This window comes from Microplitis mediator, chromosome 11 (genome assembly GCF_029852145.1).
Source record: "Microplitis mediator isolate UGA2020A chromosome 11, iyMicMedi2.1, whole genome shotgun sequence".
NCBI classification, from domain to species: Eukaryota; Metazoa; Arthropoda; class Insecta; order Hymenoptera; family Braconidae; genus Microplitis; species Microplitis mediator.
This window is the reverse complement of record NC_079979.1, coordinates 17,317,309-17,330,269: the sequence shown is the minus strand read 5'-3', so window position 1 is coordinate 17,330,269 and position 12,961 is coordinate 17,317,309. Positions and strand designations below refer to the sequence as shown.

Sequence of the window (12,961 nt, the reverse complement as noted above, 5' to 3'; positions counted from 1 at the left end):
AACCCATAAAAAACCAAATTTTGGATAGGGGAGGGAGGGGCAAAAGGGGGTACTTAAGGAAATACCAAGTTTTCGAGGACTCAAATACGCTAAATTTTTTTTTTTTTTAATGATACTCAAAAGTAAACAGAAGAAATTTTCAGTTACCGTTAAAAAAAAAATTTTTCTTTTCTGCGGGCAAAGTGGGGTTCCCCCTAAAAAAGGTAAAAAAAAAAAATTTCTGGATTTTACACGAATTTGATTAAGTTGAATTTTTTTGTAAGTAATTTACATGAAGAAAAATTATATTTTACATGTTTATTGGATACAAAAGAAGAAAAAAAATTTTTTCTCACCTCCGGGCGGAAAGCGTCAACTTTCGTCCCGCTATGCAAAACGAAGTTGCCGCTTTCCGCCTCCGTCGAGGAGAAAAATAGTATACACTCCTCGGGAAGTAAATAAGAAAGCCTCAGATCACATGTTTGTTGACCTCGGCTTCGCCTCGGCCAACAATTACATGTGATCTGAGACATTTCTAACTTTACTTCCCTAGGTGTGTAATATACTATTAATAGTTTTTATCATAAAACAAACGTCATTAATATTTTTCAACTGACAATTGATTTTTGAAAAAGTTTACCAAAAAAAATTCGAAGTAACGCTTAATTATATTTACAGAAGTGATTTTGAAATGTTTAAAAACCATTTAAAATATAAAATTTTTTTTTATCAAATTTAGGGGGTACCCCCTTTTGCCCCCCCCCCTTCCCCTACTTAACACAAGCAAATATTCATAAAGTCAATTGTTAGTTAAAATGCTCAACAAAATATTAATCCACAAGAATACATAATATAGATTCAAATTTATACGGAAGCAATATATAAAACATAGGGGAGGGTGGGGCAGAGCGGCCCCCCTAAGCCCATTATTATTTTTTGTGGCTTTCAACCATAAGATCACTTTACTTTTGTCCTATTTCGAACAAATTTATGGACATTTTGCCAAAATTCTGAAAAAAAATTTTTTTTTGTGTGGGGCAGAGCGGCCCCCCTCCAAAAAGTGATAAAAAAAATTTTTTTTTTCGTTTTTTTTTTTTTTTTTAAATTGTTTTCATCATTAAGAATGTATTTCTTTCTCTTGACAACTATTTTTGGTTTTATATTACTCGAAAAAAATTTTTTAAAGCGTAAAAAATCGTTCACTCTCGATTACCTTAATTACTAATTGTTATTTAATAAAAAAAAAAATCAATTCTATAGTTTTACTTTATTTCAAAAATTTATCAACTAAAAAAAAAAAATTTAATTTTTATAAATTTTTAGTGACTAAATTTGCCTCTTACATAGAGAAACGGCCGAAAAAAATGAAAAAATAATTTTTTCGGAAGTTTCGGCTGGTTCATTTTGCCCCAGGTGTTATGCGTAGGGCTAGAAATGTGGAATTAGGGGAGGGTGGGGCAGAGCGGCCCCCCTGAAATTTTGACCAAAAAAAAATTTTTTTTTTTTGACTAATTACTATAAATCCGATATGTTTGCGCATTTTTACCCCTACGCATGATATTTGGGGCAAAATGGACAAGCCCAAAATTTTGAAAAAGTGATTTTTTCATATTTTTATCGTCAAATTAAAAAAAAATTAGTATAATTCCACATTTCTAGCCCTACGCATAACACCTGGGGCAAAATGGACCAGCCGAAACTTCCGAAAAAATTATTTTTTCATATTTTTCGGCCGTTTCTTTATGTAAGAGGCAAATTTGGTCATTAAAAATTTATAAAAATTAAATTTTTTTTTTTTAGTTCATAAATTTTTGAAATAAAGTAAAACTATAGAATTGATTTTTTTTTTTATTAAATAACAATTAGTAATTAAGGTAATCGAGAGTGAACGATTTTTTACGCTTTAAAAAATTTTTTTCGAGTAATATAAAACCAAAAATAGTTGTCAAGAGAAAGAAATACATTCTTAATGATGAAAACAATTTAAAAAAAAAAAAAAACGAAAAAAAAAATTTTTTTTATCACTTTTTGAAGGGGGCCGCTCTGCCCCACAAAAAAAAAAAATTTTTTTCAGAATTTTGGCAAAATGTCCATAAATTTGTTCGAAATAGATCAAAAGTAAAGTGATCTTATGGTTGAAAGCCACAAAAAATAATAATTGGCTTAGGGGGGCCGCTCTGCCCCACCCTCCCCTATAATAATTTTTTTTTAATTTGACGATAAAAATATGAAAAAATCACTTTTTCAAAATTTTGGGCTTGTCCATTTTGCCCCAAATGTCATGCGTAGGGCTAAAAATGCGCAAACATATCGGATTTATAGTAATTAGGCGAAAAAAAAAAAAATTTTTTTTTTTATCAAAATTTCAGGGGGGCCGCTCTGCCCCACCCTCCCCTATATATATGTTTTAATCGACTACCCGCCTTAGACCGTTACAAGAATTGAGCTAATTAATTCTGGTTATTTATATTTTCATAACAATATTACATTTTTTTTCTTGTGAAATTCCATCTTTCACATATCTCATATATCAATACATATATTATAAAGTTCGCTCATCAATATTTTCAAGTCCAAATGGACCAACGAGTATCAGTATTTCAGAATGTTGAAGAGATTGCTGATACTTCTCTCACTACTTTAAGCTCAGTGAGAGAACAATGCACTCACATTTACTTTCAGTAACAGTCATTGTTAATTACAGTCTCACCTTCTGTAGTTTTTAAAGTACCATAATGAAAAATACCAAACTCTGTGAAGTATAACTTGAGTATGAGGAAGTAAGCGGTAGTGTGAAAGAGCACGGACTAGAAACAAGACATGTGCATAAAGATGATCTTGTGGCAATTTGATATCTTTCCACATGTCTTCTTAGCTTAACCTTTTAAAAGGATTATCGGGGAAAACCAACTTTTTATAGGAATCTTAGAAATTTAGGGTCGCGCGTTGAAATTTAGCTGAAAGGGTTCTTTTGATTGTACGGCGAATTATAAGCAAATATGAACAAAATAATTTTACCGTCTGGGTTGTCTCTGAAAGTTGCCACTATTTTCATCCAAAAATAAGATCTCGTAATGAATATTCATTTGTATGAACAAAGTTATTTAAAATTTGATGAATTGTATATCATTTTTATTGATGCTAAAAGTATCAACTAATATTTAATTCACTTATTTACATGTTGAATAAACAGTAAACAGAAAAAACATTAATGAGGTGTAGGTACGAATACGAAATGAAAGGTAACTTAGCACCGTGGGGTCGTTTATCGCCACAGATGTGGCGGTGTCTCGCGGATGGGTATAGAACGAAAAAATTGCGCAGGTAGAAAGGACAAAGGAGAAGACCATGGGTAACAGAGATGGATGGAAGAACGTTTACCACCTAGCTACTACCTATTGATCGCCAATTCTTTTTCTCTTGTTACATATTAGACGCGTTCTTCTCTTTTCTTCTGGTAATTCTGTCTATACGAAAACGCCCATGCAACTTTTTACCGCTTGCGTCGTCTGTGTAACTCATTTATTTATTAATATTTTTTATTTTACTTCGAATTTATATCCTACCTTAATAAATGCTCAAGTTTATACTTTGAATTATTCTTATCTTTCTATAAAAAAAATTAAAAATTTTCATAAAAGAAAAGTGCATACCGGTTTCAGTTTCGCGGTAAAAAATCGTTTTTTGAATAGATGCTCACATTTTTAAAACAGGAATTACTCTAAACTATTTTGAGAGTTAACTAACGTGTGTGCTACACGTTGTCTGTACATAAATATATAGTTGTCTAGCAACGTCTCCTTCAATCTCTACCTGCTCAAGATCTCTCCTGGCCAGTAGAGTTTATAATTTGGGCCATCAATTAAGATTCGTTTTTCTAAGAATTTAAATTTCCAAGTATGATGTATGTAGAGGCTTTATTACGTGTGTGTGTCTGTGCATATGTGCGTATTGAGCTAAAAGTTATGCTATATTATGCTGTCAAGTTACTTCAATTTAATTCAAAAATTTATCGATCAAGAAGTTCTTGAGTTATAACAATAAAACTAAAACGAACCTTTTGGATTATTGTAAGTTTCATTAAAATCGATAAATTATTTTAAAATATGTTGTGATAAAAAAATTATTTAAATAATTCACCGCAGAAATTTTCGGACCTCGTTTACACTCTCAGTCGATTATCACAATTGTATTTTTTTATTTGAAAATAAGATAATTTGTAACTTAAATATCATAGATTTTTCTTATCATTTGTATCAATTTATTAACATTATATATAAACTCTATATCACGTATTAATTTTTTTATTTCAGGTAAAACAGGATTCTTTCAATATCACTAGTAAATTACACTATCGATGCAATCGTATGATTGCAGGGCAATAAAAGAAAGTATAAGACAGAAAAATAATTTTTAAAAGAGCCAGAACTGCGAACAGCAGCTACGGCAGGAAAGAGATCTAAGTTGCAAGTAATAAGGAGACGACGAAGAAGAAAAGGTTGCTTAAAAACTGTTGGAAAATCGACTCACGTTATCAAATGTATAAGCGAGTTGCGCGCGGGAGTGAGAAAGTAACTAATATAGTTGAAAGCATCAATAAACACATTCATAAAAGATATTATCTTTAACGCATTTATATACCATTAATGAACCTCAAAAATATCTGTCACTTTCTCCTCCCGCGCCACCACTGGCCGATTATAAGTCTCTCAACTCGGTCAGCAAAATTGAAATTTGTGACTAGATCGAAGGACAGACACTTTAGAAAATCACGCTCATAATCAGACTTTTATCTTCTCAATAAAAAAAAAAAAAAATGAAAATATAAAAGTAACATCGTTACATAAGTTACTGATTATAGGAAATAAAAATAAGAGAAAAACAGAAAAGTAATACCTCGATTAATTTCAAGACGGATACAATAAAATATTGGTTGCATGCGCATCCCGCACAGGGGCCATATCTATACTCTAAGATGTGATTTTGAAAATGGCGGATTGTCCCTATGCTCGCTGCATACAGGAACGCAGACATATTCGAAGAGAGTTGCTGCGATGGACAAAGAATATGGTTTTTGTAGTCGGTAAGTATATAAATAAAATAAGACCTTCGGGTCTTATTTTATTTCGAATCAAATAACCAAAAAATAATTAATTTTTTTGTCAAAATGTTCTATCTATCAATGCACATACACAGAAAAAAAGATTTCTTGCCGCAAAACATTTTTACTCACAAGAAAATTTTTACTTCTCCCAAGAAATTTTTTGCAATACGAATTGAAAACAAAAGTTTTCTGGGAATAAAAAAAAATTCTTGGAGCAAGAAAAAATTTTTTGAGGTGAGAAAAAAATTCTTGGGGAAGAAATTTTTTCCAGTCCTAATAAAATTTTTGTCTTTAGTTCATAGTACAAAATATTTCTTGCGCCGAGAAATCCTTGTTTTCTGTGTACCTTTGCACACAAAGAAATTATTCTTCTTTGAAATTATCTGGCGTCACAGTAACACTGGGGTATGTTGGTCACCTAACGAAAATTAAAAAAAATATGTATCAAAAATTACTATGGCTTAGAAATTTTTGAAACATTATTTTAAAGTCCATTATATGGCCAACTGAGTCCGGTGTTTCTATGACACCACAGCACTTCAAACTAGAATACTTTACGTGTATAAATACTTTTATTTATACAAGTACTGCAAACACAAGATGTTTAAAAAAAAAATAAACTTCGAAAAAAAATATAGAAATATGTATAATTTCGATACTTTATTCGTTTAATCTATTGTATAACACGACACACTAGTTTGTATACCATACTATATAGTATACGCTCGCAGTGTTGAATACAATTCAAAATATTATTGCGTAAAAAACTAAATAAAAGTTTGTTTTCACAGTCATCAATTTGATTATTTATTGATATTGAACGACAAATCACTAACCAATATTTTATTGTCTTATCAGAATACAATTTAAATTGGGAAAAAATCATTATATACAAGCATGCGGTCTGTCAAAATTTTTTTAAAAATTATATTACGCATTTTAATTTTTTTTCTGAAGTTTATTGAAATTCACTGAGAAAAAAAAATTATGGTATTAGAAATTTTCAATCTAGTTTTTGGTGCAAAAATTTGAAGTATAATTCAAAATAATTTTCTTAATCGAAAAAAACCCACGTTTATTTCAAGATATTTTGATCTCTTTCTTTTGCAGTAGTGTAAGTTTGATTTTCTGCTGGCAAGAAAATGATTCTTCCGCTAGATATGAAATTAATAATGCAATAATTTATATCGATTTGTTACACGAAAAAATATTGTTTTCTCAAAAGTTATTTTTTTCTCAGTGATAAAACTGTAAAGAATACGGATGTATCTTCCTTTAACGTGACGGGATGCTAGGAAAATAGATAAAAGTAAACGTGTGGAATAAGAGACCTGTTGCGAGTAGTGAATGCCAAATGCTTTTTGGCTGACTATGCCTTTTCTCTAACTCCCTAAACTCAACACTATCTCTCTTCAGTGCGGCTCTATACATAGAAAAAAGTTAACTAATTGGTCAAAAAAAGCGTTTTCTTCAAAATGAGTCTTAGTTCAAGTTGTTTTCTCAATTAAAGAAATAATTTTTAAAGTAATCAATTTTGCGTACGAATAATTCTTTGTCCACCTGTTTGTTCGCGGAATTTCTCAAATAACTGATTTGAATTTTTCTGATCTGAAGTTTTGTAAACTTTAGAGATTCGATTGTCACAAAGAACCATCTAAATTAGTTCATTAGTTAGTGAGATACTGTAAACCATAAATATGAAAGTATGAATATATGTTAAATTTTTTTAATAACTCCAAGTAAATTTAATGCTACACAATATTAGAATTTTAAAACGTTGATTAGTAGTATTTATGTTCATTAATACATTTCATAATGAAAAAGTAAAGAAATAAATATATGAAACTAATTAGTATAATACCGGTAAGCAATTTACTCCATGTGGTATTTGTTTTTACTTAGATTTTGATAAATGAAAAATTTTATTGTCATGTTTTATAAAATAGGAATTGAAATGATCGAATAACGTTGAGACGCACGGGCGTCGGCTGAGCGGAAGTGCTGCGCAAAACCACGTACCTTGACCACGGACAAGCCGCCGCCCAAACGCTTTTCTTTTACTTTACAAAATCTCTCCCTTCTTTCCAGCAATGCCTCTATCTTCAACCCCCTTCAGTCAACCCGAAATGCACCCTATCATCCCTCCACGGCCTTGTATCCCTTCTACATTTACTATCCCCACTCACTGCCGTTATCTTTCTTCCCCTCGTCTTTCTCGAGTCTCTGTTTCCTCTCGACACGTTTCCATCTTCCGCTGGTCTAATCGACCATACGCTTTATCGTCACAAATGTGAAAACCCTTAAAATTCACTTGTTAATTTGTCTAGCAAGCGAAACAAAATCTTACAAATACAGTGTTACGCTTTAAACAAAATAAACAAAAGATACTTTAAGTGTAGTGTATTTGTGACGGATTTTTAAAATGTAAAACTTTATCAGAGTTTTTTTAACTCGTAACAAACATTATTTTTATCGATGAAAATAATTTAGGTGAGAATTTTTATAAATCGGTTATTAGCATGCGTGTTTATATAGATATATATGTATCTATATATATATATATATATTCTTTTAATTGTCATCATACATGGAACTAAACTGTCATAAGTGTAGTGTCAGATAATTAGCATTTTAATTAGAATTATTAAAACCAACATCCTTTGCAATATTATCCTTTCGAATAGATCGCGATGCGATAGAAAAAGTATAAAATAAAATATTCAACACTCATTAAAATTAGTAATATTTATATATGGCGTTTATTTTTTTACCGATTTTTAAATAAAATTTTTACATTCTATGAAATCTTAAGTAAAAGAGTCTTGAAGCCGTAAATAGTTGAAGTTTCAAAATAAGCGTATTAATACAAAATATTAGTTTCTGTTTTCTTAGTTTAGTCGGACGAATCAAAATTTTTAGCGCCAAGAAATTATTTTTTTTTTTGTGCACGCAAATACTATACTAGTGTACTCTGTCTGTCAATCCGTTGTCTCTTTTGGAAAATTGAAGTGATGTATTCTTATACGCTTTCTCTACAAATCGTTCACTTCTACCGATCTGCTTTTTTAAAATTACAAACTGTATACTGCCGTGCTAAACACAGAAGTGGAATACCATAGTAAAGTTACCGCTTCTGTGCTTAGCACGGCAGTACAGTAATTGTTAGTTGTTGTGTAACACTTGATATTCTATTCCTATGATCAACGAAGATTACTTTGAAGATAATATGATTGGTTACAAATAATAAGTGATTTATTGATTAGTATTATAGTTCAGAGAAAATTTTTGTCTTCAATTCATAATGCAAAATATTTCTTGCGCCAAGAAATCCTTTTTTTCTGTGTAATGAATTATACCGAATCCTAGAAACTAAAGGATAGAAAATTAGTTAAATATCGCAGTATCAGTCAAATACCCCGGGTCAAAATATCTAGCCTCAATCTAGCCTCATCGAATCCAAGTAAGCGTCAATGAGCCTCAAATGGTGATCAAAGAGCCTCAAATAATACTAATCGAATTTAAATTACATAGTCGAGTAGTAGGTTCATTTGAGGCTCAAAATGTTTTCTTTACTCAGTGAGGCTGGATTGAGGTTTACTTGGGTTCGATGAGGCTAGATTGAGGCTACCCGGGTCAAAAATAAAACTTGATTTAGACTTGGTTTACCAAGTCGAAATTTGGAGCCGTTTTTCACAAGACAAACTCGACTTTTTTACGGAGGTATGAAATATATTAAGTTTTCGCCTTGGTTTAGACTTAACTGGCTTACTTAGTCACGATTTAAGACGAAAAAGTTGAAATCAAGTCGAAATTGACTTGGTTTAGACTTATTCGACTTAAATTTTAAGACGGAAAAGTCAAGATCAAGTCGAAATTGACTTGGTTTAAACTTATTCGACTTCAAATGTAAGGCGAAAAAGTCTAAATCAAGTCGAAACTGACTTGATGTAGACTTATTCGACTTAAATTATAAGTCGAAAAAGTCAGAACTAAGGTGAAATAATTTTTATATATTAAGGCGAAAGTAAGGCGAATAAATGACTTTTTTTCGACTTGGTTTAGCAAGTCAAAAGTAATGTGAATGACTATCGTGCTCAAAGTAAAGACGAATAAGTTGAAACTAAGATGAAAAAAGTTCAAAAAGTTTAAAAAAATTAAATTTAAGTCGAAAAAGTCGAGATCTTATCAAAAAATCGTCGGTAAATCGATAACTTCAGAAATAAATAAGGCGAAGCGAGAATGAATCAAGTTTTATTTTTGACCCGGGACTCTCTTTCGATTCTGAAGACATTTTTACACTACTTTTATACTGCGGTAATGAATTCTATTCTATAAAGATAGACAAAAATTTGACATAATGAGTCTTTAAGTAAGCAGATAGTGTGCTTATGATTATTTGATGTAGTTCCGGTGATATCACAGGTCTGGAACGAGTAGCAGAAGAGTTGATGGGCCGTAGGAGATGGAAGCAGTATCAGGATACCCTGTACAGCAGCACTCGGAGCGAATCAGCTACGCAGCCACATCATCGGCTCTATCCGACGTTTTCAACCGTTGGCGACTCAAGTACTGGGAGTTTGAACCAGGTGAGCCATCATCGAACATCATTAGGCCCAAGCCCAACGGCAACGACGACACCAGAATCAATAGTTACAAAGCAACAACTGACCGATCACAAGAACGACGAACATCAGCTTTGTTCAAAACCCGAAGACATAAAGGTCAAGGTCGAAGCGGCAGTAGACAAAAACGGTATTTTCCCGGAGTCTTTGCAACATGGAGAAGTTCTTGTCAGTTTAAAACAGCATTCAAATCAACGATTAGACGACGAAAGCAACGGGAAGAAAAACAACGAGAACGATTCAGAGAGTGTGGACATAAAACTCAATCTCGAAGACGAAAAGGTCAAAACGCCTGTCAGTCCGTTACGAGAAAACAACAAGGGTGCAAAAGACGAGCCTACAGATACGAAAGAAACGAAGGTCAGTTCTTAACCATTTTTACTGTCAAAATTTAAACTGAAACCTACAAAAATTTTTTGCAAGTAGATCACAATAATGACTGCCGTAAAAATATTTATATTTTAAAGTGCAGTGTAATGAAATTTTTTGAAAAATTACCGAAACAAATAGTGTAGGGTAAGAGCACCAGTACCCAGCCCCAAACCAGTAACTAGCCACCTCATGTTAAAATATATCTATATATATTTTGAGCCAATGGTAAAGTATATGACCAGCTGGCTACTGGTTAGGGGCTGGGTACTGGTGCTCTTACCCTAACTCCAGAGAAGTTTTACTATAAAATTTTCTGCGTGCAGCCGAAACACTCCAATTTCATACCAATGCGATATAGCAGGTAGAAAGTGACCAGTTTTTTCCCGCGAGATGCGGATCCGTTTCTCCCTTAGTTTCAATAAAAAAAATTTTAAAACCGCCTGACTCTGCGGACCAGCCCTAAAACTTCCCGCTATTTTCATACGTACATACGTACGTACATATACACATATCTACACTCGGACATCATCTTGAAAATAGTCAGAATAGCTTCCTAGGACCTCAAAACGTCGAGATCTGCTGGAAACTCGGACCAAAACAAATAACTTCTCTACTTTTTGAAAATTTCATTAGCGGGAAATTTAAAAATTGTAGAATCTATAAAAAAAGTATTGTTTTCCTTGGTAAATTATTTGAATTTGCTGCGCTATCGATTAGAAATAGATCTGCCTCGACTGGATTCACACATCATAATTTCCCGTATCAATGCAGATAATTGGAAAAATATAGTCTGTGGCACGGAATAAAACCCAACCCGAAATATCTGAATCACATTCTCTCACTGACCCAAGTATAGGGCAAACTTATAACGCTTCGCACTTAGTTTGCAAAAGTACGCTCCTCAAACATTCATGCAATGGAACAAAAAAAAAGTCTCCTTAAATATACGAATAAAAAAATAAACCGTAACTTAAAAAATAATATTAGAAAATAATTGGCAATAAAAATATTAATGAAGAAGAAAAAACTCCAAAATCTGATGCTTGAAGAACTTTTGTATTGTCTACGGCTATTGTATTGTTTATTTGTCTTTTTCATTCATCTCATTTTATTTGATGATGTTAGTGGCACTTAGCGAGTATACAAGTTTATTCATATGTACAAAGTGGATAGTATGTATCAAAGAAAAATAAGTACTCAAATAAAGTATACATTTAAAAATAAGTACAGTAAGACAGATAAATCTTACAAAAACTGTAGAAGATTCACAAACTTTTATGTACCTGAAGATCGGAACGTTTTTCACGCAACCAAAATGTTCCGATCTTTAGGTACATAAACTTTTTTAAATCTCAAATAAATCATAGGTTTTTTAACAACGAGTTTCAATATAATTTTAAATTAAATGTAATCTGTAAACTGTGAGTCAATAAGACGAATCCAATTGATAATAAATTTTAAAGCAGAAATAGACGACAGTTAATTTTTGGTTTATAGGAACAGACGGAAAGTTTATCGAATCAAATACAAGTAACGCCGTGTCTATTGCGGGTAAAGAAAGAAGAAGAGCTCCAGGAATTACCGCTACAGGTGAATTGTGGAGAAACAATCAGAAGCGTCACAGATTCAGAAATAAACAAATTAGTAACAACAGCAGAAAGTACAGAAGAACAACAACCATCTATAGGTTGTCCTCCGTTACTTTTCCATCGGCATACAAGTCCACCACCAGAGGACTGGAAACCTCTAGATAAGTGTTGTTTGTGTCTCGATGGAAAATTACTTCACGAAGACCAACCACCTCTTGTGAGTCGTTAATTTTTGACCTTTAAACAGTAAACAGCGTTTGCCTAATGATTCAAAGTTATTTTTTAAAATTAAAAACGTATACTTATTAATTATTAATAGAGTCCTCAAAGCGAAAGCAGCGGTAGTTCGAGATCTGCAGAGTCACCCATGTCTGTGCAAGTCGACCCGATGGCAGCCTCCGTGGTTGCAGCCGCACTCAGTGGAACATACCCGACCTTATTGCCACAGTGGTGTCTACCACCTAGAGAAACACCCCTTATGGTTGTACAGTCACTTCAAGAAACCGGCCAGTTATCCGATCAACCACTCGATCTCTCAGCGAAACCGAAAAGTTCTCAGGTTTGTTTGAAAAAATTTAAATAGATTAGTTTATATTTAAATTATCATTGAAATTATGCATATGATAATTGAAATTTTGATTTTAGGAAAATAATATATCTGTGTTAGAACAACAAAAAATACCTCTGAGAATGCCGACAGGGTTGGATCCTAAAAGCATATTTGCGTAAGTTTTTAGATTCTATTTTTTTAAAATAGTCTAGACAAAATCAAGCCATCGATATTTAAGTCTTGATACTTGAAGTATATATACCGACTTAAGTGTCCTCACTCATGATGGCCCATCCACCCTGTCCTGCCCTGTCTTGTTATTGTCAATTTAGCTGAAGATTTTGATAAGAAATTATTCAATTCTTTTTTTTTTAAATTTAACAAACGTAAAGTATTCTTCTTAGCGATCCCGTTTTGCTTGCAATTTGACGAAAAAATTTTGTAAGTTAAGGGGGGTAGCCACTGTGAGTATCGAAAAAATAGGCGATTTTCGGGAATTTTTTTGACTGGGATAATAAATGAATTTGGGGATCGGGTTTCTTTTGTTTTATAAAGTATACATTGAAGATAATTTTCCTAAACTTTTATTAAAAAACATCATGTTGTTACAAAGTTATAAGCATTTTTGTGAAGCACCAAAAAAATTTCCCCCACCATGGTCTCATCTCTAACTCAAAAACGGATTATCAGAAATAAAAAAACCAAACCGCGTTGTAATCTGTATGCATGGGGTTATTGTTCCACG

At 32.4% G+C, this 12,961-nt stretch overlaps 1 protein-coding gene across 3 annotated transcripts in view; it reads left to right on the top strand.

The window, feature by feature from the left end:
• LOC130677673 (mushroom body large-type Kenyon cell-specific protein 1) overlaps positions 1–12,961 on the top strand; it is a 62,842-nt gene that overhangs the window by 22,944 nt on the left and 26,937 nt on the right. For 2 of the 3 annotated variants that reach the window (XM_057484504.1, XM_057484503.1), the window contains exons 2-6: positions 4,293–5,062; positions 9,489–10,065; positions 11,575–11,883; positions 11,986–12,225; positions 12,312–12,391. In XM_057484504.1, coding sequence (XP_057340487.1) covers positions 4,917–5,062; positions 9,489–10,065; positions 11,575–11,883; positions 11,986–12,225; positions 12,312–12,391 — 1,352 coding nt within the window. In that variant the 5' untranslated portion in view covers positions 4,293–4,916. The remainder of the gene's footprint in view (positions 1–4,292; positions 5,063–9,488; positions 10,066–11,574; positions 11,884–11,985; positions 12,226–12,311; positions 12,392–12,961) is intronic. The other variant, XM_057484505.1, reaches the window with a different exon arrangement.